The 27,873-nt window shown below is 28.9% G+C and overlaps 1 protein-coding gene across 1 annotated transcript in view; it reads right to left on the minus strand.

Moving 5' to 3' along the window:
* LOC107455980 (cell adhesion molecule Dscam1-like) overlaps positions 1-27,873 on the minus strand; it is a 428,665-nt gene that overhangs the window by 288,530 nt on the left and 112,262 nt on the right. Inside the window, exons 3-4 of the mRNA XM_071184630.1 lie at positions 12,032-12,193; positions 430-576 (exon numbers count right to left, since the gene is read on the minus strand). Coding sequence (XP_071040731.1) covers positions 430-576; positions 12,032-12,193 — 309 coding nt within the window. The remainder of the gene's footprint in view (positions 1-429; positions 577-12,031; positions 12,194-27,873) is intronic.

Below are 27,873 nucleotides of genomic sequence, written 5' to 3' on the forward strand. Positions count from 1 at the left end.
ATGTTTTAGCATGTAGAACACACATGAATTTAAAATTTGAAAAAATCTAAATTTTGTCCAGGAAGGCATTTGGGTAAATCAAAACGAAGCTCATTGTTAGAACGACACTATGTGAATTATGAAAACAATGTCGTAATGGCGATGAGCATCAAAACATGTCAACTTTTATTTCAAGTATGAAACCGAAAAAAAAGTTTTTTTTCCAATTATCTATTTTTCCCTTCAGTTTTTCTAGGATTATTCATTTCATATTTTTTATACGTTGCTAATTGATACAGCTATTGTATGAACTAAAAATCATCTCGTCATTAAAACAGAGAATGCAGAAATATTGTATGTCTCTCGATTTTTCAGCTACTTTCTGAATAAAGTTCGAATAAAAAATAAGTATAATGATGTAAATAAAATAAGGAAAAATTAATTTATTACCAGTAACTATAAGCTTCCCAGCAGAACTTTGTTTTGTTTCCCCCGTTAAGCGATGTTTTGTTTGGCACCGATAGCTTCTAAATCCATCTTGTTGTTTTGAATCTCTTATGTGAAGTTTGCCCGATGGAAAAACACTGTACTTTCCACCTGAAAAAATTAAAAATAACTGCTCTTTATATTATTCTTGTCATGAAAATTTAATATAATAATTATCAAAGTATTCGTATGTCCATCTCATGCCAATCTGTATCCATGCTTTCCTATGCTTGTTGAAATGTAAAAAACTGAAATAATTTCATTTCAATAGTTCTGATAGCAAACGTTCATTTCAATAGTTCTGATAACAGTGTTTAAACTGGATATATTAAAATAATAAAATTTATCGCAAATATTACTATGAAAAAGAATATAAGAAGTAATTACTTCTTTGTATTCGAAAATACAGATATTTAAAATAACGCTAGTTAGTAACAATTGGCAAATAAAACCCTTATTCTGAGCTATTTTCAAACGTATTCAGGAACATAAATTTTAGATCATGTGGCATCCGCAAAAAATAAGATAGAATAATTTCTAGTACTCCCGAAGTAAATTGTTGAAAGATAACGGTATTGAAGGCTTAGATTCACAATTTCATGATCGTAGCCTCGGTGGCTAGTGAATGATCTTTACAACATGTTCAGCTTTTTTCCCCAGCATCCTGTACTTTCTAGGCAAGCCTATACCAATCGATCTGAAACTATATAGGCTTCAAATCACCAGCTATGATAGAAACCTTCACTCTATACAATGACAACTTAGAACATTAATCGCTGAGCCACCGAGGTGAATATGACACTGAATTAAGTGTTAACAAAGGGAAGAAAAAAAACTCTCAAGAATTATTTTGATATTTCATTTTAGAGAATAATTAGAGACTTTGTCAATGCGATATTTATACCTTACAAATATCTTATGGTATTTTTTTATAAACTTGAGTTTTTTTTTCTATTTGTATAACAAGCAAAAAATAAATAAGCATTATTGCTTTTGCACACAAAGTTCTAAAATTTTTTCTTGAAGTGCAACAGAACAGTTTTTCAGCAGGCAAAATATATATGATACTATATGTGAAAAAATATATTTTACAAGAACTTTGGCAGCTGATGGCAATCATTATATCATCAATTATTTTATAATACTTATTTAACTTAGGCCAATTCAATGCAAATATATTATTTATTCTCAGCATCTATATTTTAAATATTTATTAAAAAGATTTTTTAACAGTTATTCAACAACCAAAACTGGATTTTAAAACTGGATTTATTTTTAAGTTATTTTGGACTGAGATTTATCCCAAATTGTAGATCAAATTTAGCCTATTTAGACTATCTTCATACGCAAATTTCTATATATGTACTTAAATAACTGCTGTACTTAAAAATATACTTAAAATATTTAGGTATTTTTCATTAATAAAATATTACCCGATTGATATTTAAATATATACAACTTTTATTAAATCAAAACATTACGACAATGAAAGAATTATTTATTAAAAAAATACGAAGTTAAATATATAAATAGCATGAAAACTTTCACTTAAATTTAGGTCATTAAATTATGATTTGTTACAAAAGTATTAAATGATAATATATGTGTCATCATGCCTGAAACCTAATTATATCGTTCTTATTCTATAATGAAAGGTTCATTCTATTCCTACTACAATTCACTGGCCAGCAATGGGACTCTTTCCCAATATATTGCTAAAAATAAAGCATGATTCTGAGTTCACTTTGATCATGGAGAACAGGTCTCTTAACTTTGACATCTCTCTCGGAATCTACTGTTCCATTTTGGCTAATGAGAAATACGAGTGTTCTGAATAACCATTTTATTGGAAAGGAGTGAAACAGTGCATTCCATATGGATATTTAAGCACTTCATCACCATAAGGACCTTTTATAAATCAATCATAAACTTGGAGAACAACTTTTGAATTAATAATCACTGTGATTAAATGTGAGCATGAAACAGGAAAGATTTATTTCCTATTTTAGTAATTCTGAGAACGAAAATTAATGCCTGTAAAATGTAGAAAGGAAAGGGAGAATATCTGAGTATATATTATTTAAAAAAAAATAGTTTTCTTATGTTTTAATTTTAGGGTTGATGACGATGTGCATTGAAATTATTTTTTATTCAATTCTTAAACAAAAAGCTAATGATTTTATAAATTAGATTTAAAATATTTTGAAAATCCTTAAATGCATAGGTTTTTTCATACAATGTTGACAATTTTGGAGCATTACATAATCTTACGAATTCGCTTCATTCTTAATACGGTGTGAAGTGAATCAACATTATTTTGCAAACCTGTCAAATTTTTATGTGACAAGGTGAAACATATTATCATATCAATAAATCCTTTCTAAAAGAAGTACCCAAAATTATGGTTCAACTTAAATTAAACAATACTTCAATTTAACAATCCATAAAAGAAACCAATACAATCTACGATGGTAAAATGGCTTAGATGCCTGGTTTGGGTATTTCCATTGTTCAATTTCTGTAGGTGATTTAATGCCAAGATAGCTTCAAATTTATCGGTATAAACTTTTCTAAGAAAAAAAGATGATGGGATTTACAATTCTGACAACTTGGATATCATAATACCGTAGATCTCGTAGTTGTGGATCCTTGTTGCTGTTGTTACTAATACTCCAAATTCTGACGACGTCAAACTAGGTCTAAAAAACCGTTGACTCAAAGAAAGTCAATGACTTGGAAGGGTTTGAAAGATACCTTCTAAGTTTGATCCTTGTTGAGGATCAAACGATCCAGTATATTTTTGGCAGAAATCAAATCTCTTGATCGTAGCTTTTATGAATATGGCAAAGGTTATTATGCCACCTTTGAAAGATAGGCTCTAAATGTAGCCACTAGCTAGCCATAAAAAACCGTCTGAGAACCTCGTTTTTTACTTTCACCGATAAAAAGTTTCAACATTGAACCGATTTTTTTTAATTATAAATAGTTGAAAAATATTTAAAATACTTAAGTAGTTATTACATTCTGCAAATAAGATGAAATTAATAAGTCTACATTAAATATTTAGTTTATAAGTTGTTCAACAGTAGATGAATAATTGAACAAAAACTTGTTAGAAGAAATCTTTTCTTATTTGTTATGTTAGTATTCCCCACATAAGTAATAAAATTAGTTATTAGTTTATATGTAATAAACAAAAAATAACAACTTTCAAAAGTTGTTTTAGTATTTAATTTTTAAATTATAATATTATCAAATATAGTAGTAAAATATAATACTTCGTTGCATTAAAAGATCGTAATTTTTAGCAAAAATATCATGTTTGTATTCTGTTTTCAGATTATGAAATTTTTAGCTGTAATTATTAAACGCATTAACAGATTCGTTCTTCATACAAATGTGAATCACAATCAGGAAAAACATTTATTTTAATTAAAAAGAAAAAAAGTGCATAATCAAAACAGCAATATATAGCGACCAAAAATTCATTTAAATGATATCCAGAAAGAAATTTCTTAAAGAAAATTGCCAACATTTTGCCTGAACTGCTAAGATTGCAATATTAAAGAGCAAAAAGTAACATGGAAGTAAACAATATAATTAACATGGAAATAAACAATATAATTGAGTATTAGAGAAAGCAAGAAAATAATAAGTTTCATATTTAATTAATTACAGAAAAAAATTCTTTAGAGTGCTTCTACTATATGCTGCTTTTCTACAATTAATGAATATATTTCAAAGAAAGGCAGAAAAATAACCCAAAACCGATTTACTTATCGCTATCAAGATACAAAATGTTGAACAAATTCCATCTCTAATATACTTCTCACATATGTGCAAATGATGAAAGGTACGTATCATTTATATTCATGATTGTGTGCAATATACTTTAAACCTGATTTTAAATACCAAATACCTAATTCAGCCTAGAATTTATTAAAAAAAGCGTTTCATATCTTGTCATAGTTTATAGAATAATATTTAGTAGTTTATAAAGTACTAGTTTAGAGAAAATAACTAAAAAAATATTTTATTACAACTATGAGGAAGTATGTAAAAATAATTGAATATGTATTGAAAAATGTATTAGAATGTAGTGAAAGTAAAATGTCTCTCCGTTATTTGTCATTAGAAGAGGGATTTTTGCATATCAGTCGATAAGTTCTGCTATTTTTCTGTTAAGTATACTTTTAGCATTGCTAAAATATTCCAATAATGGAATAATATTTCTCTTTCAAGAAGCAGTTTGGCACACTTCCCGAACTAATTACAGAATGCGGTATCTCATTTGTTGCAACTCTTAAAAGAAAACAGTTTGTAGCAAAATAACGTTAAAGCTTTTAAGACAAAAATAGAAGCAACATAAAGGAGTGCAGTACAGCCTCCCTCTTGGAGATAGGTTTCAAACATTGCGTAATTTTTATTCTCTAATCATTAAAACTTATATATGCAGTAAATTTAACGTAATTATCAGATGGTTTATTACAGGGATTAATAAACTTGTCAAAAAAGTTAACATGTTAAATTATATATACTTTGCCAATTTAAATGGAATAAATCAGTTTATTTCTATTTCTTTTAACCCTAAGCTTGTCAAACAAGTTGTAAATCTACACCTTAAATGAGTTTTTATTTTTCGTTGAAAACTTCTATGTAAGCAAAGTCCTCATTGTTAGCCATGGTGAATTCAACCATTAGAACTGAGACTCGATTGTTTAGTGGTTAATGCACGTAGCTGTTATTGTGAAACACTGGGGTTCGATACCTAAGTTCCGGCATGAAGCTCGCCCAGCTCCAAATCAACAGATATCAGGCTTACCTGGGGGAAAAAGGTGGCACTGGGCTTAAAGCTAATATCAATACCATAATCATGGCGTTGACCATGGAATTGTAGAGCGTTAAATTTTTCTTGAATGGAGATTTCCATATTATTTATCTCTTGCCTTAATTCAAAAAGTTAACGAAAAATTCATTCAATTAAATCAAAACAATTTTGCTTCATTTGCATTGAGATTTAGCACTTTTAGGACCGTGTTACGTAAGCTCGTGATTCACTGCCCAAGTGAGTAAGAAAAGCACTTGGGCCCTTCACTGCCCAAGTGCTTTTTTTACTCTACTGGCCAAAGATACATATTCTATTAGTGTGCTCTCATAATACATATCCCATTAGTGTGCACATGTGCTCCTTAGTACGTATAAACTCCAAGCGTGTGAGCCAAGGGAATTACTTATTTCTCCTTCCGCCGGTGATACAACTCATTCAGAAATTGTGAAATATTTTGTAGCAATTTTGGTAAAATGAGCTTGAGAAAAGCAAAAAGTCCCCCAGGAAAGATAGAACTCTGTGCACTAACTACTCAGTCAATGTCAAAACATCTTTGAGATTTAAGTTACAGGAAAACATGCTGTTTTTATCAGTGTAATATAGATAAGGTGCGAACAAAAGTATAATTGCTTTGTAAAAAAAAGAGAATAAAAACTGTCTTGTTAGTTAGTCTCAATTAATTTGCACACATGACGAAATTGTAACGTTGCTCTAAGATCATAAGTACTAATGAAATTTCAATTTATACCCGAAATAACATACGAATTTCGAGTAATAAAACATCATGATTAAAAAAAAATTGATTAAAAAAGTTCATCGTTTTAAGGCAAATGGCCCAATTAATATGCATTAATTAATTGATGCATAAAAAAATTTAGATTAATGAATCAGGCACAAACGATTACTTTCTGCGCATAAATGTAACTTCGGCAAATCGAAATGTTTGACTCTCGACTAGTAATGGGATGTACCTGCTATCTTTAAGGTATGCTTTGAATAATTTAAACAAACATATGGGTCCCTTAAGGAAATTTGTACTTAATGTTTGAATCGAAATATGTTTTGGATATAAGTATACAAATTAAAACAATTCTATTCAATTATTTAATGAACTTCTTTTACCGAACAGAATTTAATGACAAAACTATTTAGCTATCTATTAAATATTTTTTTATTACTGTATTTCACTAAGGAAAAAAGCTTAATTGAAATGAATATATTTTCTTATTTTTCTAAGAAAGCAGTTTGAAATATTAAATGAATAATAAAAATGACCTGAGGTATGGAAATTTGAATTGTTCTTATATTTTAAATTATATTTTGCAGAAAATATTTGACTCATTTCGCTCAAACTCGAAGCTCCATCATAAATAAACTCGAAATTTTATAATTGTTTTAGTGGTTGAAAAATCTGCATCCTACATTACAAAGAAATTATGATTATTCTTATTAAGTAATTTGAAGCAAAAATTATTATTTTTGATTATTTACTTTAAAACTAATTTAAGTTAATTACTTTTTTAAAATCATTTTAATGGATATCATTTGAAATAAATGAATGCAAGGATATTTGAATTCACTGAGTTAGTTCTAGATATATATGCAAAATATTCTAAATATGCAGAAATTAAAACAATTATTAAGAGGTCTGAAATTCGATCCTATCGGATGATTAAATTATTGCGATCGAGTTGCTGTGGCTCAAAGGATAGAGAGCTCGCCACCCTATGAGGTGACCTAGGCTCGAATCCCAGCGATGGCTGGTTGATATGTATTTTGCACCCGACTTACACTGACCACGGTTAGGACGTTCATTCCCCAAACAAAAGTGACATCCTAAAATAAAAATTTTAAATTCTCTCAGTACGTGAATATTCCTACGAAAGAACAATATAGTTAAATGCTTGTGTTTAAAATACATTTCATCCATTGATTTAAGTTGATAGAAAGAGTATTGCGTGATAAAAATACATTTAACAATGCCAGAAATGTTTTTAAGTGCCATTAAAATACGTAAAAGGATTCGGAGAAAAATACCATCGACCAATATATCTGAAACAACTGCTATCTCTATCCATACCGTATCATACAAAATGGAGAACGTAGATATAAGACTCTATTATAAAAAAAGGGCAATTTTTATTTCTTACTCAGAAATACAATCTACCACCAACAGTTTCTGTAAACAAAATGAAAGGAAAAAATAAAAGAAATGTTTAAAAAAACGTTACATGCCCTTCACCTTTTCTTGTATCCTTATCAAATGCAGCTGCTAACCGATTGGTAAGGCTTTCTTTCTCTCTCTTTGCATGCTCGCTTTGCCTTTCAAAGACTCGATTTTTACAGAAAATGAAAGAGAAAAACTTTCTGCGTGTCGTTTTTCTTTCCTTCTGTACACGAAGGGATACATGAAGTTACGTGAACCATAAAAGAAGCGTTAACCTGCAGTTGTCGCTAGAGTGTGTACTTTTTTCTGTTTTTTTTTTTAAAAAAAAAAAGATATATATCACCGATAAGTTTTCTTTAACTTAACATTCACTTTTGTCAAGTGTTTTTGCTGCTTTGTAAAAACACAATTTTTAAGGTGAATTATTAAAAAAAAATAGTATCAAATATTTAGATGGATTTAAAAAAGATTTATCGTGAAAATTTTAAAAACGTAGTGGTACAAATGCATATAAAACTAAATATGTTGATTATCCATACTATCATATAAAACTAATTATTTCAGATATTTAAAAAAAAAACAAGGTAGAAATTAAATCAAAAACCTTGGTATTTTTCGTCAATTATTTTTTGCTTGCAAACATAAATATAGAAGAAATTTAAAAGTTTAAAAGTTTACTTCTACACTATTTATACACTATAGAGCTTTTAATTTACTAGGTTTTGATTTACTACAGTCAGCTTATGTACAGAGCTAAAAAAAATATAAAAAACCGGACCACTTTGAATAACTTTTGATCTAATGATTGAATTTTTCAGCTCTGGGACACAATCTTAATAGTTCGAGAGGGTAACTTCAAATGAGCCAATTAATTAGTGCAGGAGTTATTTTAACTTTCGAAATTAAATACAAAAACGTACTTTCTCTGAGTAAACATACATTTTTTTCAATGGATTAGAATTTCTCCCACTAAATTTGAAGAGTAGCCAAAATTTGGGAAATATGGTCCACAGTTAGGTCAGGAGAGCGATCCTGACCCTTGATCTGGACCCCTTAATGTTAATTTTACTTTTCAGTATTTCGCCATATCTAGAGAACTTTTGAAGTGAATTGAAAAATATTTGCACTCATTTATAAAAATCGCTCATCCAAAGATAATTCCATGCAAAAAAAAAGAATTTTTAGTTATTTTATTTAATAAGAGTCGAAAAATGTGAATTGTAAGGTATATATTTTTTCATTATTTTGAAGAATGTAATTTTACATGGCAGAGTACAAAATTTGAGCAAAATAGATCGAATAGTCATTGAGAAATCAAATTTTAGCTATGGTACATTTACCTATTTCAACTATACGACTTTTTTAAAACCGATTTCTCTCAAATTTACTGTTTTGCTGTGTTAAATTCTGTACATTCTAGAATTATCTGCCTTCAAAAATGTCAACATCCAAGAAATCATTCACTGGGACATAAGTACCAGTTCTGAAATTTTTCTTCATTTTTTTCAAGAAAATATTCATTATTGGTGTACTTAACTACTGCTATTTATATTTTAATAATGATAATAAAAAACATGTTATTTAACAAAATATAGTCTAAAAAAAAGTTTAGTAATCATTAAAAATTAAAATGTTATTATAAAAATTACGATTATACTAAAAAATCCTCACGTCTACTAAAGTATTTGCGTTCATCGTGTCTTAATAAAAGTATTATATATGAACATTACAAAATACGTAAAATAAACATTGCAAAAGAAAATCAACTTCAAATCAAGCATATTCAAAAATTAGTAATGTAACAAATATTATTACAATTTCTAAAGTTATGTATATATGTGTATTAAATATGTTTTGTAATCTGCTAAAAAGGGGGCATTTTTTACATTTTTTGTAAGAAAATCAATCTCTTTTTTAAAAAAAATGCATTGCAATAACATTCTGTGAAAACCATAGCTAACTATCAAAATACTATGAAATAGTATTTTTTAATACAAATATAATGACTAATTAATTTATGGTAACATATTTAAACATTTTCTTTATCGAAATAATTGCATTTAAATATCAATAAAAATATTTGTTTTCGCTGGATATTCTTATTAAAACAAGAAGTGTATAGATTGTAAAATAAAAATGATCAGTTATAACTATTACCATAGTATTTTAATCTTCATTATAAGGCTTAATCAAAAAATGATTAAAAAATATAATTGGTCAAAAACCTATAATAATTTTGTTTAATTTTCTGAATGGTCGCATCTTAACTCTGAATAAAACTTGAATAAGAGATTAAGAAAATAAAAAGTTTCTTTTTTTAATTTATCAGTTGTTATAAATAAAATTTTGTGATCAAATAAGTTAAAAAAATAAAAAAATATCTGATAAGAGAAGCAATAATCAAATCCTAATTTTTTAATCAATTAAAAATGAAAGCTGTCATCAACTCATCAAGGGTTTAACGCTAAACAATATCTTAAATAACGTCAAATAGTACATAAATTCACTCTTCGCAAAATGATAACAGCATTTGAATTTTTTGAACAGTAAAAAAAACTATTTGAATACACTTAAATCGATAAAAGTGTTTACAGAATTTAAATGAAGCATTTATTGTTTAATACTACTTGTAAAAAGTGAATAAACTGTTAGAGGCTTTTTTGGAAACAAAAGTCACGTTCTTTGTAAAAAAGATAAGTACTGAATAATTCAACAACATAAAAAGTTAACAAACGTCAGAAAAATATTCATGAAAAAAATAAAATAATTCATGCATTTAGATACTGTGAAAAAGAGACTAGTGAACTTCGTTTTTGGCAATTACACTAAACTTTTGAAATTTCACCCATCATAACCTGCCAGTGTTATTATTTATTTGATGAAAAAAAGCAAAAATTGTAAGAAATACTTCTAAAATGCAGAAAAGATACCTGGATGAATGAACCTTTAAAATAAAAAGGGTTCTATAATATGTTTTTCGATATTTTATTTTGCTCAAAATGTTAAATAATTCCTATATATTTGTAGTCTATGCATCGTTTGAAAAAAATTGAGAAAAGAATAATTATCACAATTATATATATATATATATNACATATAGTTACAATAATATGTATATTGATGCTTAGCTATGTTCTTGTTATGCAACTTATACTAAGAACTCATGGCCTTATTTGAAATCTAAAATGAAAATTGTAAACTACCCACGCATAATTCCTAATTGAAAATAAGATTAGAATTTAAACAAAATTTACTTATGCTTTCACTTTTGCACCAAGGTAAGCTGAAAACATATATATATATATATATATATGCAGTTGTTTTTTCATCCGATTAAAAGAAAAGACTTTATTAAATATTATAAAAATGCATTTCTGCAAACAATATTTATTTTTAGCAAACAATATTATTTTTAATTGGTCCAAGTTATTAGAATATAATACGAAAATATGCTTTCAATAGTTCTACAAGTACCTCATCAATATTTTAGATTTATTGCAGATTATTTTAAAATGACTTTTTTACGTTATGGATGTGTTTCATGTTATGAATTTTTTTTAAATGGGACTTTACTCACTCGTCTATTCTTTTAAGACTATTTAACGATTATTTATTTATTGATTATTTATTTAATGATTACTTATTTAATGATTATTTATTTAATTAATATAGCTTAGAAATATATTCATACATATGTAGTGATAGTAATGTGGTGATATTATATGATAATGTGGTTATAAATTATACATTTCCCGGCATCCTTAAATAAAGAGTAATTATCCTACCTACACTCACTCCTCATCATTACATGGAGTGTAGTTCATTTAAAATATAAAAAAATGCATTAGTTTAATATTTCAGAACTTTTCAACCGCATGCTGGCATGAATTACTCACATTTAAAAATTTGCATAGGAACATCTCATTTAAAATAAATATTTCAGTTATATAGTTTCTTCAATTCCTGTTCAGAAACCTCAATAACGTTCATTTACTGGCTCCGTTTTACCCAGACGATTTGGCGTGGAGAAGGACTTGAGATTTGGTACATGTGACCTTCGCACCTTGAATAGGGGTGACTCACTCAAAAAACTAATACATGTTTTTGACGACTATAACCTTGCAAGGGAGTTGCATGGATAGGAGGCGCTGGCTTTTGTAGGCTATTGAGGCCGCCTAGGCCTGCAAGGGGCTGTAACGCTGACAAAGAAGAAGTTTCTTCAATATACAGTTTCCCACGCCTTGATTTGTAGAGTAGTTATCTCGACTTTACCCACGCATCCCTTCTTTTAAGACTACTTATTCAATGATTATTGACTTAATAAATATAACATAAAAATGTAATCATCCATATCTCCGAATGTTTTTATAAAATGTATATTTTCCCTTCTCCTCAAATGAAGAATAATTACCACACTTATGTCTTATCACAAATGGAAGTGTAATTCATTTAAAAAAACTATGCCTCAGTTTAATATTTCAAAACTTTTCTATCAAAATTTCAGCCTGAATTATTCACATTTAAAAATTTTAAAAGAATCAACACATTTAAAATAAATATTTCAATTCTACCTTGTGTCCCATCAGAGTGAATTACCAATCCATCGTCACGGAACCAAGCGGTAGTTGTCACGTAGTCCTTCACAAAACTCGGGATATAGCACTTGAGGACAGCTGTGTTGTCTCGAATTACAAATTCATCGTACACTCTCACTTCATACTGCTGGCTCAGTACTGAAAGAAAACAAAAAAGTAAGAAAAAATTATGGAAGAGTCAAGTCAAAATGAAGGAGAGAATGTCCCATCAAATAGGATCAAGAAAGTACGAGGAGCGTGAAAATTAGCTCTTTTCACACTCGGCCGACTATGAGGATTTTCAGTGGGAAAATAACCGTAACGCAGTGGTCCGCTGAGCTTCGTCAAGAGAAAAATATAAATACTGTATTTCCAACAGTATCCCATTTTTATGTTATGTTGAGTCTAGACAAAATGTTAAGATTTTGCTCTAATAATGAGTCTGTTTAGTTTTTTTTCATTTAAGTAATAATTTAAGCTTCAAATTTGAAGAAGACGTGGATGCTAAAATCCTTTGTATGCAGCATTTAGTCGGAAATAAAATAAACTTTTCTATATTATAAAGATCGTGGATATTAGACAGTATTTTAATGCATTTTATATGGTATAAACATAACAGATAACCCTAAAATTGTGTAATAAACTTTGATTAAATTTTAAAAAGCAATAAATAATTTCTATCTAGTAATTAAACTACAGAAAAATTATTCAAAATTTTTTTTAATAGATAATACTTTTAAGCCTATTTATCTTCATATAACAGCTATTAAAACACTATGTATTAAATTAAAAAAAGTTATATTTCTAAGTTACGTAGTTAAAGTCTAAAAAATACTAAATTCAACTGTATCTTACAATATATTAAATCCTAATTCCATTAATGCGAGAGTATTTCATAATTAGAGTGATTAATTGTATTGGAAATGAAGGAAAAGTTCCGAAATGTAAACATTTTTTTGACTTATGAGTTTTATAAAATTTTTAATATAGCTCTCATATTTTATAAAATATAAAAAGAAAATTGTTATTTATATTATTTTTAAAACAATTAACTTTCTTTAAAACAAGTGCAATTTGTTTGATTATTAAAATATCACGTTTTTGAATGGCCCAAAACATTATCTACTTATACTGCATCATTATCAGAATTTATAGTTAAAAATAATCTATCCAAGGAATTGAACACAGATATTCAGTTTAAAATAAAGCATCCATATTTCTAAATAGCTTAATTCAAAATCTTTTTTAATTTTTAAATGTGTGTTAAATTTCTAGAATTCTGTGCATTAGTTTAATTTCTAATTTTGATCACAATGTCAAATGTGATGATAAAACATTGCTCACTATTTATCTATATTTTAATTCAAATTATCACATTAATTACAATACATATTCATTGCAATCCTGCCTAAAAATTATTTTGCGTAACATTAAGCGTATAATGCTAAATTTTGAAAGAAATGTTTTCATATATCTTATTGCATTGTAAGAATAAATGTAAGAATATTTGAAATTAAGAATGTCTGGAACTAAATATAAATAACCAAAAATATATAGTTATTTTTCCAATTACTCTCGAGCTTACAATTACTTCGACTAATCTTCAATAACTAGTATAATCAAGAACTACTATAATAGAAATAGTATAACTAGTATCAACATTTTTTAAATGGAAAATCAATAGTAAAGGTATTTTAACGTCTCCGAATTAAGGATGATTGAAGAAAGGAATGAGATTATTTCATTTAGGATGTAATTTTTTCTTATTTAAAGAATATTTATTTTTATGTTTATATTTTAAATAGACGCAATATATATTAAAAATGCTGCATTTAGAAATGCTGAAAAAATCCTCCCCTTTATTGATTTCGATTTAATTCGTGATGGATACTCGTTTTGGGAAACTGAGCATAATTTGACTTATACATAAAGAAGTGATGCTTTGGAATGCTCCAATTATAGAGTTGTTAGTCTGCTTTGCACGTTCTGTAAATTATTCTCTACAATATTATTCAGGACTTTCTGATGGAACTAAACCGCATTTGCGTTACATGGAGAGGAAAACCTCCCACGGTTAGCCTGTCGGCAAGGAGACTCTAACCCATGATCCATCTACCACTTCTCTATGATCCGACAACCACTTCTCCATGATCCGTCAGCTCTCTGGTATGTGTGATCCTGGTGCGGCATTTGTATCTACCAGTCATCACTGGGATTCGAACCCAGTTCACCTTATTCGAAGGCAATTGCTCTATCCCCTGAGCCATCAAAAATTTATTAAAGATTCCGCAATTAACACCATTTTTCCACAAAACTCTGCAAACTTTCGCATTTGCTGATGATATTGCTATAGTAACCCGGACCCGAGGGACTCTCAAACAAGCCTTTCTTTTCTTGGAAAAAGAAGCAAGGAAAATGCATATTTCAATCAGCCAAATCAAAACCAATTGTGATGACTATTAATTTTAATGCTGCCCATCTCCTCAAAATAGGTGACAAGAGTTTTAAAGTAAATAATAGTGTCACATATTTGAGCTCTGAATTGAACATTAATAACGATGCAACGTTAGAAGTACGTAACAGAATAACAGTTGGTAAAAGGTGTTTAAACGGAATACACAAATATTTAAAATCTCGTCTCATCAGCAAGAAGATAAAATTACTACTCTACAATGTTTTGATCAGGCCCATAGTTGCATTCTCTGTCTAAATGTGGGTAATAGTTGCATTCTCTGCCAAAGACCAAAGATCCGGAGAAAAAAGATTTGAGACTTCTCAAAGTCTTAAACAAAAAGAGTCTATCCAAGAAGAGGGAAGCTTGGAACTTGCTTCTGAGGAAATTTATGGTCCCCCTTGGGCTGGCACGCGATTGAAGAATAAGAGGACAATATATATATTTTACTACTTAATCTAATTATTCATACTCCCATTTATTTTATTGTAAGGTTTTTAATATTACGTAAACTTAACTGCTAAAATTCCAACGTATTTGATTATTTTAAACAGCATTGTTAGATGAATAAATGTAATTTTAAGTAAAATTTTTCCTCTACTTTATATGTATCTAATGAATTAATCAATTTTATGATACATATTTTAGTTGATAGAGTTTATTTTAGTTAAAATTATTTCGTTTATTACGTTCCAATTTGTAAGTTTCAACTCATTTAACTATTTTAAACTGCATATTTTAAATAAAGAAAAAGTAATTTTCATATTTTTAGATTTTTTGATGAACTCAAAAGGTATCTTATGAATTAATCTATATTTTTATGAATCATTTAGTTAATTTTAAGGTCATTATGTTCAATATTATTATTATATTTTTCAAATGATTCAATCTGTAAATATTAACTTCCTTGAAACCTTTTTGGTCTTTTGTCTATTTCACTAAATAGAAAAACTGACTTTATAAAAGTTTTTTTATAATTCCTTGAACTTTAATTTTGTTTTGTGACATTTTATGCAAACACTGAAGAGTCTCAGATTGCAGTGACATGTGTTGATTTACGTAACTTTTAAACAGCTTTTACTACTTTTTCATAGAAAAGAAAAGCAAACTTGAGCCATTTTTTAAGAAGTACAACTAAGCTTAACAAGTAAATAAAAATTTAAAATATTTTAAATTATAGCAAGTTAGAACAGTAAACTGAATATTTACTGCATATAATTAATACAATGCATTCAAAAGCAGTGTGAAGAAAAGCTATGATAACACTCAAATAGAAACAAATTTTAAATAAATACAACTATTTAATGAAATAAAATCAAATTCCTGAAATCTATTTGATTGATCAGAACAACTACTTATAATGCATTCTAAATAGTTATTAATAAAAGATAACATGACTTAATACCTTACAGAGATTATCTCTCCGTTCGTAGCAATCATATTTACATCTTCATTTAAAATTTAAAATGTAAATCTTAAACTCAAAAAAGGGATTTCAAAGCAATAAGATTTGACTACAATATTGCTTATAACTTGATATCGGATTTTTATTTTCTTAGACTTAATCAATGAATAATATTCACAAAAATTTATTTAATTAAACTCAAAAATATTGTCCACAAACGTTCACCCTAAAATAATCGCGCAATGCTGTGCATATAGAAAGGATTGTTTTCTTTTTAGACAAGTTGTGCAATATTCCTTGATTTCCTTGTTCGCTTGAAAGTATTGTCTTGGCAATGATTTTTTTAAACTCCTTGAAGATATGGATATGAAACAGTTCACTATTGGATGGACTATTCAATTTTTTGTATTCTTGTTCAAGTGTGAACTTGTAGGGGATCTTTTCCACGCGTACTTTATGGAGTTAGAACATGTTTCTAGTGATAGGGCAAACCAGGACATAAACAAAAGTTACAGAGACAGAAATACCGTCTTTTGTTACGAGATGATCTTTCTGAATGAGTTAATTCTTTTTCGCAACCTATTGGTTTAGCTGAACTGCAAGCATCATTCCGGATTGATATGCGTTTTTTGTAAAATTATTTCCAAATAATGGAAGCATAATGGAAGAAAAAATAATGGAAGGATAATGAAAAGCATAATGGAAAAGAAATAATAGTACACTTCTGTGTCTCCTTTTTAATTAGTCAATGCATTTCATATTATTTTTTACTTTTCGCTGGAAAAGAAGAGCTCAACGCATTACTGGTTCCTTTTGGATACCACTACGTGTCTCTTACACAAACAAAATGAGTTCACTAACCTACTTACCATATACACCGCTCAAAACAATTAAAGGATATTGCAAGTCCTGTATAAAATAAAGTAAAAACAATTTTTTTTCTTTGCATAAAATGGAAGAAGAGAGACATTTCTTATTCTCAAACTTCACGGTATGCAAATTTTGAGTTTTGACTTCGAAGACGACGCTTCAACGACAGCAAATTTGATTTGGCTTTCAACTTAATGTGAAACACAGCGGAAAATAATGATCGACATTTAGTAAGAGCGTTGTTTCAATGAGAATCAGAAGCTTAGAGCGTTATTGGCCGGTTAGAGAGGGCCGAACATAAGCTGAAGTAGTAAAAGCCATTGGAGTTTTTTAAAAAAAAAGGGATTTCCAGGATCTGGAACCATTTTATGGAGACTGGAAATGTTGGTCGAAGATCATGTCAAGGGCGTAGACGAACAACAACGTCCAATGAAGGCCGATATTTAATGCTAACGGCTCGGAGAGACCGAAATATGAATGCCACTATTCTTCAACAAAAACTTCGCTCGACTACTGGCATCACAGTTTTGACACAAACTGTCCGAAACCTCCTTCCCGCTGTAGATCTGTATGTTCGCCCCGACTAATTTTGTGTGTCACATTAAAAGTAAGGCGCATTCGCACTCGCAGAGAGTGGGCAACATAACATGTGAGGAGTAATGAATGGCATTATATTCTTTTCTTTGACGAGTCCCATTTTTCTGTTCATCAAGATAATAGGCGTAATGTCAACTGGAAGGAACTTGACACTGGAAACAATTCTTCTTTCGTGCACGGAAGTGTATGATTTGGCAAGCACGGAAAGGTAAGATTTGTGAGTGATGGTCTATGCTGGCATCTACATTGAGGGAGGCACCATTACCCATATCCTTTAAAATGGAGCTCAAACCGGTCCCTGCTATAGGGATAAGATCCTGAGACCTATTGTAGTCCCATAGGCTGCAGCAAATGGGGATGACTTTGTTAATGGACGACAATTGCAGGATACATCGTGCTAACTTGTTGAATGATTTACTTTTAGAGGAACGAGCCATACGAATGAATTGGCCAGCATATTTCCCGGACATGAAACCAATCGAGCATGTTCGGGACATTCTAGGCCAACGAGTTGTTGGACACCTACCAGCCCCCAAACTCTCCAAGAACTGGAAAGAGCTATTCTGAAGGAGTGGGACAGAATACAACAATCCCTTGTATACCCTTATTACATTATAATATAACAACCCTCTAAACCATACCTCTTTCTAAAAACTATTTTCTTTTAAGGAAACACCTTTTTTTTATTTGTTTTTCTCATATGCACAAATTGTGTTAGTTTCCTTTCGTACCCAAATGCTCAATAAAACGTATATTTTTCTGCCAAACAAATGTCATTTTTATCTCATATAGCCACGTCTGTCGAAAATGTATCAATCAGTCAAACAATTCTCCATGTGCAAGATCAATCCACAACCTGAATATCCTTTAACTGTTCTGAGTAGCATATATATATATATATATATATATATGCCTTCATGCCTTGTATAATATGTCTNAATTTAAAATTTAAACTAATAAATGAGCATTTTCAGCATTTCCGATGTTTTTACTTCATTGTAGTTTTTAAAAATGTCTCTTTTTTTGCTAGTCCAATTGAGATTACTATAAAAGTAGTTGAAATCAGTTTCAATTAGTCTATTTATATTTAAACTCAATGCTAACTTCGGAACAGCTTCCATCAATTATACAGTAAATTTTCATTTATGATGAATTTGAATCACACAAAGTCAATTTTAATTAAACTAAAGGCTTGTTACATATCACCAAGCTTTTATTAATGTTGCAATTGTTATATATAAATGCGATCCTTTAGAGTTCCTTACTTCTTTAAGTGGTTCCATTTCAGTTATAATTACAGACTTAAAATAATCTATTTCAAGAATGCATTTTGTTACAGTCTTTTTCAATTACTGAAAAGCCATGAGACAGTTAATAACAATTTCCTTAACAAAGTATACCCATGTGAAAACGGCCAATTTCTATTTCAGGCATTCTGGAATACAATCTCAATGCATTTCTAATGGTCGCTATTAAGTACAATCCATTTTATGGTGATTGCCAGCGATAGCTCAACATTTAAAAGTCATTTGATGCCGAGAACTTGAGTTTCACTGTAATTACCACCATCATTAATTTGCTTTGAATGACATTATTTTCTAAGCAAAGGGTAGAAATTGCTTTATCATGACCACTCGTGATTTCCGCTTGATAACAGATACAAAGAATTTCAATAACAGTTACTTTTTTTCTTCACCTTTGATCGAAATGAGTATTTTTAATGTCTTCAGCGCATTCCAGTTCTTTTACAGAAAGCAATGTAAAGTTTAGGAAATTTTGCAGCTTTTCTTGTAATATTAAGTGCGTAACTACTAGTAATTAATTTAGAATTATTAAAAACACGTTATAAAATGTTCTTTGAAAATTCTCGCCTTAATGATGATATCGGAACTTATCAAGTCGCAACCTTTTATCAATAAACACAATAAATACTTTTATTTTGCACAAGTTGAATTTCCGTTGTCCGTATGGAGTAAAAAAAATTATGCTGTTAATAAATCAGTGCTGAATAGCACAGCGAAATAATGCACAAAACTGAGAGACATATAAAAACACAATTAATAAAGATAATATAATTCCATTTTTTATTTATTACTGTTGTCCTATCCATGCCGGTTTCTTAACGCTATTAAATTAAGCAAGACACGCTTTCAGTAGTTCTTCCAGTCAAAATAACGATTAACTGTATTCAGTTTTTTTTTAGTATAATGTTATTGCTCGAAGCCAACTCATGATAATCGAAATTTACCACAATCAAGTGATTTTCTCAGGTCCTTATCCCTTTCAAAGGCTCGTAAAATACGCCCCTCTCTCTCTCAACACTATCTATATTAAAACGGTGTAGAAATAAGGCGGTTTTAATAGGTATCAAATATATAAATTTTTCCCGGCGAAGTTTATTTCAATATGATTAAAATTACACCAATTACCAAAAGTGCTTATTACGAAAACCTCAATGCTGTCAAAAATAGCATGGGGAGTTTTTCATTTTTATCCTAAATAAATTCGTATTATTTTGTTCACTTAGTTTTGCATTTCAGTGCAAAGCTTACTTTTTCCTTCAATTCGTACTTGTTACCAAAATTAATTATCATTGGCTTCAATAAAAGCATGGCAATTTGTTTCGTTTTACATAAACGAATTAGAATCATTTTTCCATTAGTTTTTCCTTTAAGTACTTAGCTTTTAGTTTAATTTTTAATAGTATTTATTACCAAAATTAATTGAGCATAATTTTCTTCAGAAATAGTATATTTATTTTCTACTTTTATCCTGAAAAATTAGAACGATTTCTCCCTTAATTATAAAATTTAATATTTAGTTTTTTTAAAAAAAAAATTTCATCTATTATTATCAGTGCATATTACCAAAACTAATTAAGCATCATTGACATGAAAAGGAGTACTGTGAGTTTATCCTTTTCTCTTAATGAATTAAAACTATTTTTCCTATAATTATGTTTTTTTTATATAGTTTCTTTTTTTACTTCAGTTAATAGCTATTACCAAAAATAAATTAACCATCATAGACATCAAGATTAGTATGGATATTTACTACGTTTCTCCCTAATGAATTAATATCATATCTCTATTAACGTTTCTCTTTAGTAAATAGTGGTTTTTTTTATCTCAATTAGTACCGTTTATCAAAATTAATAAATCATCATTGGCTTCAACAGAATTATAGCAATTTTTTTACGTTTCTCCTAAACAATTTAGTACTATTTCCTTTTTAATTTTGCTTCATAGGGCATAATTTTTTTTCCTCAATCCAATACCATTTAATTTCAAATAACATTAATTTTAAATCATTTAAGTTTATAGCAATACCATTTAAAAGTTTGATTAAACATAACAAATAAGCATGCAATTTCATATTACTTAAAAATAATTTCAGATTACTAATTTGGTGAAGTAGTCCATTATGCACTCACTCTCAGATTAATAATTGAGTTTATCTTAAGGAGCAAAAAACAGTTAAATGTTTAAGAACATGCTAAAAGCTTCTTTTTTGATCCACCGACTAACGGTTCTGCAAGCAAAAAGTCGTATTTTAACCTGCAGTCTTCTCTGCCTAGCAAAACCGGTTTCCCTATGTTATTAGGTAAGGAAATAGTTTATTGTGGAGAAGCACTCTCCCAATTTTGTCCATCTTCTAAACCACCATTGGGACAATGAGACACTGTAACAAAGTAAGCAAACAACGCTGACGCTATCTTTAAAATCGTCTACAGTTTCATTTATATTATTGGCGCTAGCTCTAAACCGATGAGAAAAGTCCATTTTTAAATACCTCTTTTAAACGAATTTAATTGTAATTTTCGAATAATTTTTACGACCAAATGCTTGAATTGCCTCTTTTACACACTTTCCAAATTTCAGATCGGTAGAAAAAGCGGTTATAGAGTCATGTGAGAGACACAAAAACAGGAAAACTCATCCTTTTTTATTACAGATTCATAATAGAAGTTTACTCAGTTGTAGGACCTCAAAGTTAGATGATCCAGATTGTCAGATCGAACAATACATCTCCAGTTTCATTACTAAATTTCCACACCTTGTACGTTAAAGGTCAATTTTTTAAATATTTTTTTATCCTGTTGTTGAAAAATCTGCTTTTGCAGTTATTACACCGTCTTCTTTAGCTCTACATCCAGACATTGCCAAACGTCTGTGAAATTAATATTAAAACTCAAATTCTTCGACCATTCTAAACACTTTTTGTCTGATTCAAACTTTGCAACTAATTTCTTCATTCATATATCTAAATTTTAATAATAGTTTTTATAGCTATATTACTATTTGCAATGTAGCATTTGGAATATCAATAGTTTAGTCGAAATGTCAGCAAGCCGGCTTACTTAATCTTTAATTCATTTATGTAAATATTTGGTATATATATTTTGTTTTTATGATTTGCCTATGCAGTGTTTACTTTTCTGTTAATGTAAAATGTATTACAATAATATTTTAATATATAGGTATTTTAAAATTTAAAACTTAAAATAGCATATTTAGGAGATACGTGTAACTGTTGAGTTAGGTATAAAAGAAGCACAAGCTTAAAGTTTAAATTACCTTCATTTATTTTTTTAAATTCAGCTTATAGTTCTTGTTAACGTTTATTATGTAAACGTTTATAATTATAAGTGTGTTCACATAGTAATCAATATTTAATAATAATTTCCGTACATCCGAAAACGTCTTTTCAAATAAGTATCAAAGCTTACAAAAGATGGAAAACATTTCAAAAAAATGCTAGAATAGGATTTTCTTAATTCCTTAAAAATAGAAATGTCAGATTTTTTTGCAGTACTTAGAGAAGAGTTTTTGAAATGCTTCTAAATTATTTAACTTCACGAAAATATAAATGTATCGAAAACTTTACAACCCAGCATAAAAGAGTCTTTATTTTATTCAATCAACAAATATGATAGGATATTTATTTCTTATTTTTTTCTCAGACAATAATATCGAAAGTTAGTTTTCTGCAAATCCATACTTTTCCAGCTTCTTGATTCCATTGCATTTAATATTTGTTTTAAAAAACTCTTTATTGACTCAAAGATAAAAAATGGCAAAATAAAACTATTTTTTTCCTAAATTGAAAAATGTGGATCATGTAGCAATGGCTCCAACAATTGCCGATGGGCGCCGCTACTTTTTCTTCTATTTTTTGAATAAATGTTTCTTTTTTTCCTAAGTCGATAATATTTCTGTCTGTCAGAATTGATGAAACTTAATCTATCATAAACCGGAATGTAACTAAACTTGGTTTGTTTTTTCTTCCTGATCCAAAACTATTATATTGAATAGTTGAGTTACAAAATAAAGTTTTACTGCAACTGTTTCTGGCAAAGAAATATAATACGTTTAATTGGTCTAAACAAAATAATAAAGTTCAGTATATTGCTTTTAAAGCCAAATAAATCTTTTGAGAAATAATTTTTTCGATGTGTTTTTTTTATTTACTTTAATTATTTTATTCATGTATCTCACATATTTAAATGCATCTTAAATCTACAAAGTGATTTTACATGGATAGTTTTATTGTTTTATGATCTAATTAATATGTTAGACCCACTGCTTGTTCATTCTTAATAATATCTACGATTATTAAGGATATTATTTTTGTTTCTTTGTGCACTGTCGAAAAGTTTCGGATCAAATTACTGCAGAAAGTACCGGCACTTTGTTTGTATCATCTGTAAATTCGATTTTATAGCTAAATCAATTATTACCGTAAAGTATTATACTATAATTTTACAGTAATATTTATCTAATTAGAATGATCTAGTAACTTTAAGACAACTTTAACTGAACAAATTAAAATATATCAGATATTTTTTCCTATAACGTGTTCTGATGAAAATGGATTTTACGGTAAAAAATACCGCTACCCTAATTACCGGTACTTTTCATTGTAATTTGAGCCTGAATTTTTTACAGCGTGCACGATAAATACAGTTTCACATCAAAATACAAAATCATGCTATTAAAGCCTCTGAAAACGTTTTTATTAATAAAAATTGCATTTCACGAGTTTCTTATTTGATTATATAGGTTTATGACTCAAGCCAAAAATTTTTTGCTTTGTTATTATAAATTCACATACCTTTTTCTTTCTTTTTTAAATTTCTTTTATGTTTTTAGTTGCCATAAAAGCTCTTGAAATGTGTTTTGCCCAAAAGATTATTCAGTAACAATGCGAAAAATTCCATAAAGTAATTTTTTGTATACATTTTTAAAATTTTGTATGTTGCCCCTTAGGAAAATTTACCATAGAGAAGCCTATGGTAATCCATGGCTACCATAGAAATTCGTATGGCAAGATGCCATACGCCTATGGTTACCATAGAGATTTGTATGGCACAACCCCATAAGCCTATGGCTACCATAGAAATTTATATGGCAAGATACCATACGCCTATGGTTACCATAAAGATTTGTATGGCACTATACCATAGACCAATGGTTACCATAAGGATTTGTATGGCACGTCACCATTGGCCTATGGGAACCACAGAAATTCGTATGGCAGTATACCATAGGCCAATGGTAACCTTAAAGATTTGTATGGCAGTATACCATAGAGAAAAGCTGATCTAGATCTCCACCAACGAAACAACAACTTCTATGGAGTCCTCAAAAACATCTTCTAAAAGAAATAAATATCCATTATTTCACCCCGAAGTTAATTAAATTCAACATGTAAACCCGACTTTCTTATTATTTGGCTATGAAACCCTAAATAATCAACTTAATATTAAAATCGTAAGCTAAATANGTATTTAATATTTCATTCTTATTTTTTAATAAACATAACTTCAAAATCCCCTCCGTGGACGTCCCTACGTCTGTGACACAAAATAATTTTTAATGGCTGTTAAACAATTTAAATGTTATTTTAATGATTTTTGTAGTTTTAACTAGTTAAATGTTTATAGTAACTTTTTATTTAATATTTTTTTCAAAAAAATTTATTTTTATAAAATAAATGACTAGTAAACTTTGTCCATCAAAAATGAAATCTCCCTCCATGGACAATTAATATAGTTCGGTAAATATGCAATAAAGGCAGCATATGCGAAATCCCTATATGACATCTGCTGGGAGGGGTAACCATTCTATTTTCTAACGTAAACAATCAGTTGTTTTTGTTCTCTTTGGTGTCAATTTTGGATTGTTGTGTTCAAGTGGGGTTTGACAAAGTTCGCACCGTATTCTCCGTGGACATCATAAAGAAGGTAAGCGAAAATTATTTTATTTTTGATAGATGAATTTTAGATTGCAAAAATAGTATATTTAATAAAAAGAACTGAGCCATTTTTGTAACTTTAAAATCAAAAATCAGTAAAATTCTAGAACTAGTTTTTGTCTCCTCCGTGGACTTCCCCTCCGTGGACACAGCAAGTCCACGGAGGAAAAGACACAGTCAATGGAAGAGACAGACAGTGTGCAAGATAACCATAATACAATTTTAATAATTAAAAACTAATTTCTTTTAATTGATATTTTTTAAATGGTACAAATGTGTTAATTTGCTTGTATTTTTAAAGAAAATCAATTAAGTTTAACTTTTTCTTATCGGAGAAGTAAATATTGGCAATTTTTCTAAATAATTTCTGTGATGTTTAACATTTTTTTCCTTTTCAAATTTTAGGAAAAAAATGGCAAAGCCAAAATGTAAAAAAGAAGAGCAATCAAATGTTCAAATGCAAAAGAGAAGAAAACAGAAAAAATTTATTATGAGACAAGCTAGACCAGAAATTAAAAGAAAACCCAATATTGTTTGAAGAAAGTAAAAAAAAAGAGCAGGAAACTTTTAAATCTGTTTACAGAAAAATTGTGATTTAACAGAGAAATTATGGTTAAATGTACTTAAATTTCTAGAAACTGATAGAGCAAGCCATTTGTACCCAGGGAAAAAAGAAACAATAACAAGAAGAAAAGAGAAAAAACAAAAACGTTATTTGGATGACATTATATTTTTTTGCATAAAATGTTCATAAAAGAGTACCCTCAACACTCAACTTTCATGTGGAGTCTGAATTTTTATTTCAATAGTCTTCGCATTTTAATTTATTAATATTCAGTAAGAATTGCTTAAAAACTTTCATAGCAGCATGATTAATCGGAAGTAGCTCTATCTCCAATGAAATATGTTATTATTTACTTATTAATGTTAAACTCATATCAGTTATATCCAATAATTAATGAATTAGTCTTCATTGACATTTTATATTTCATAACATAAAATTTCTCCTCCGTTGACTATTACATCTCCTCCGTGGACAAGGCAGAATTTAAAATATTTTAAATCTTGTAAAAAATAAAATAGAAAACTTGACCATTATTTTAAGGACATATAACAAAATTAAATAAAGGCATTTAAGTAATTTTTATCACTTTTTTAATTACTTTAATTTATGAAAATTTTTTAGTCTATGTATACCTTTTCAGTGAGAATGACCCTTATATAGTTTAGCTCATTGAATAGGTTAGGAATTAAATCTGCTCTTAATTTAAATTTTAATTACTTTACAATCTTGCTGCAGCTAATTCATTCTTCTTTAACTGTGGGGACTAATGGGTGAGTGATAATCACTTACATAATATGGATATTCAATATTTCTATTTGGATTCTTTTATATTTCCCATGCTGCTATCATTCTTTTTTTAAGTGAGATTCTTCAATTTCCTTCAAAAATTCAACACACCCTGTGGGTTGGCTTCTTCTGCTTGTGGGTGGTAGGTTGGAATTTATAATCATACAGTAGGTCCGATGAAATAAAGCTACTTTGATTTTGCACCATAACTATACTCAAAGAAATTCCAATGAGAAAAAAGCATGTATATTAAAAAGACTATCTCTTAACAGATGTTGGAAAGAAGGCACTCAGTTTCTTACCCACATTCGCAGAAAAAAATAATGAATAATTAAAAAAGTAAGGAAATGGAAGAAAAGGACGAGATCATGTCGGCGCAAATCTTATTTTCCAACAAGCAATATCTAAATTTGCGTTTTTAAATCTTCACAGTGATAGGTTTTGCATAATAGGGTGCTTGCCATGAATGGTCTAAACCCTCCTTATCTCAATCTCCAAGAAAAAGTGAGGAATATCCTCAGTAGAGGTGTATAAAAAAAGAGCCAACCTATGGAAGAATCAAAGACTGCCATCATTGAAACTAGTAAAGTATTGATGCTAATGTCATCTATGATTTGGAAAATGATGAGCAACAAATTACATATTTTAGGTTATACATATTATGGTTGATATATTGGCTATTAATAGTAGGGGCTATATTTCGGCAGGTAACCTGACACACCCAACCTCTATGCAGTGTTCCCTCCTTTCTCTATTTTTTACTTTATTTTTTTTTCAGCCCAGCTCGAGCAGAAACTGATTTATTATCTGACTTCTGACTGATTTGAATCATGTAAATCGCTTTATATTACACATCCAAATGAGGATTAAATATACTTTGAGCTGCGTATAAATAAAGAATAAAATATGAATATAGTTACAGAAATGGACATGCTATAGCTTCAGTTTGATAAACAAGAACCTTTCAGAATTTCTAAACAAAAAATGACAATATAAAAGTTAACCAGACAAACGCGTGCAAAGTGGTTTAACTAGTAGGGTACGAACAATATAATAAAACAAGTGTAATAAAAAAAAACATTTTTTATGGCGTTGGGTGACAATCCCAGAGTATAAGATGTTAAAATTGTTTCTGAATCTTATCCTTTCCCAATATTTGAAAGTCTCGCCAAACCCCATCACGTCTGCATTTTTATCTGCTTTCCTGTTATCACCTTGTTCAAGCTTGAATCTCTTTTCGTGCTGGTTAAACCACTTTGTGTACATGTTTCAACTGTCATTTTGCGCTTAGACATTGAGGAAGGTTCTAGATTACAGAACCGAAACCAGTTTGCACCTTTATTTATCTTAAAAAACTTGCGAAGAGAGAAAATTGCAAGAGTTCCGACATGAAAAGATACGTTTTCTTTTAAGCATGATCTCCAAAAAATTTCATATTATTGTGAAGTGATAATGGTTTTATAAAAAGACGATTTTAACTAGTGTTGAAAAAGTAAATATTTGTTTTATCAGGTTCGATTTTAAAAAGTGGTTTATTTTTTTAAGTGAATTCATTTAAATGGGGACAATCACTGTAAAAACAAATGTAACGTAGTTACTGTTTTATACTTTTAAAGCGGCTTATAAATTACATGCTGTTTTAAAAATGTTTATCATTAAATAATGAACTTTGATTACTTTAAAATGAAAGAACACCGTTTTTAGAGTTAAGTATTAAATTTAGAGTACTAACCTATATCAAAAATAGAAATAATAGGAAAAAATATACAAAACATAGGAATAATTACAAAACATATCATTGGTGAAAGCTGATAAACAAGGGGTGAATAAGAACTTTACAGGCTTGAAATAGCTTCATAATTTTTATTAATTTTATGTCGCTGGCAATCATAGAGGTGATTTGATTT

Source organism: Parasteatoda tepidariorum, chromosome 8, assembly GCF_043381705.1.
Source record: "Parasteatoda tepidariorum isolate YZ-2023 chromosome 8, CAS_Ptep_4.0, whole genome shotgun sequence".
Classification (NCBI taxonomy): Eukaryota; Metazoa; Arthropoda; class Arachnida; order Araneae; family Theridiidae; genus Parasteatoda; species Parasteatoda tepidariorum.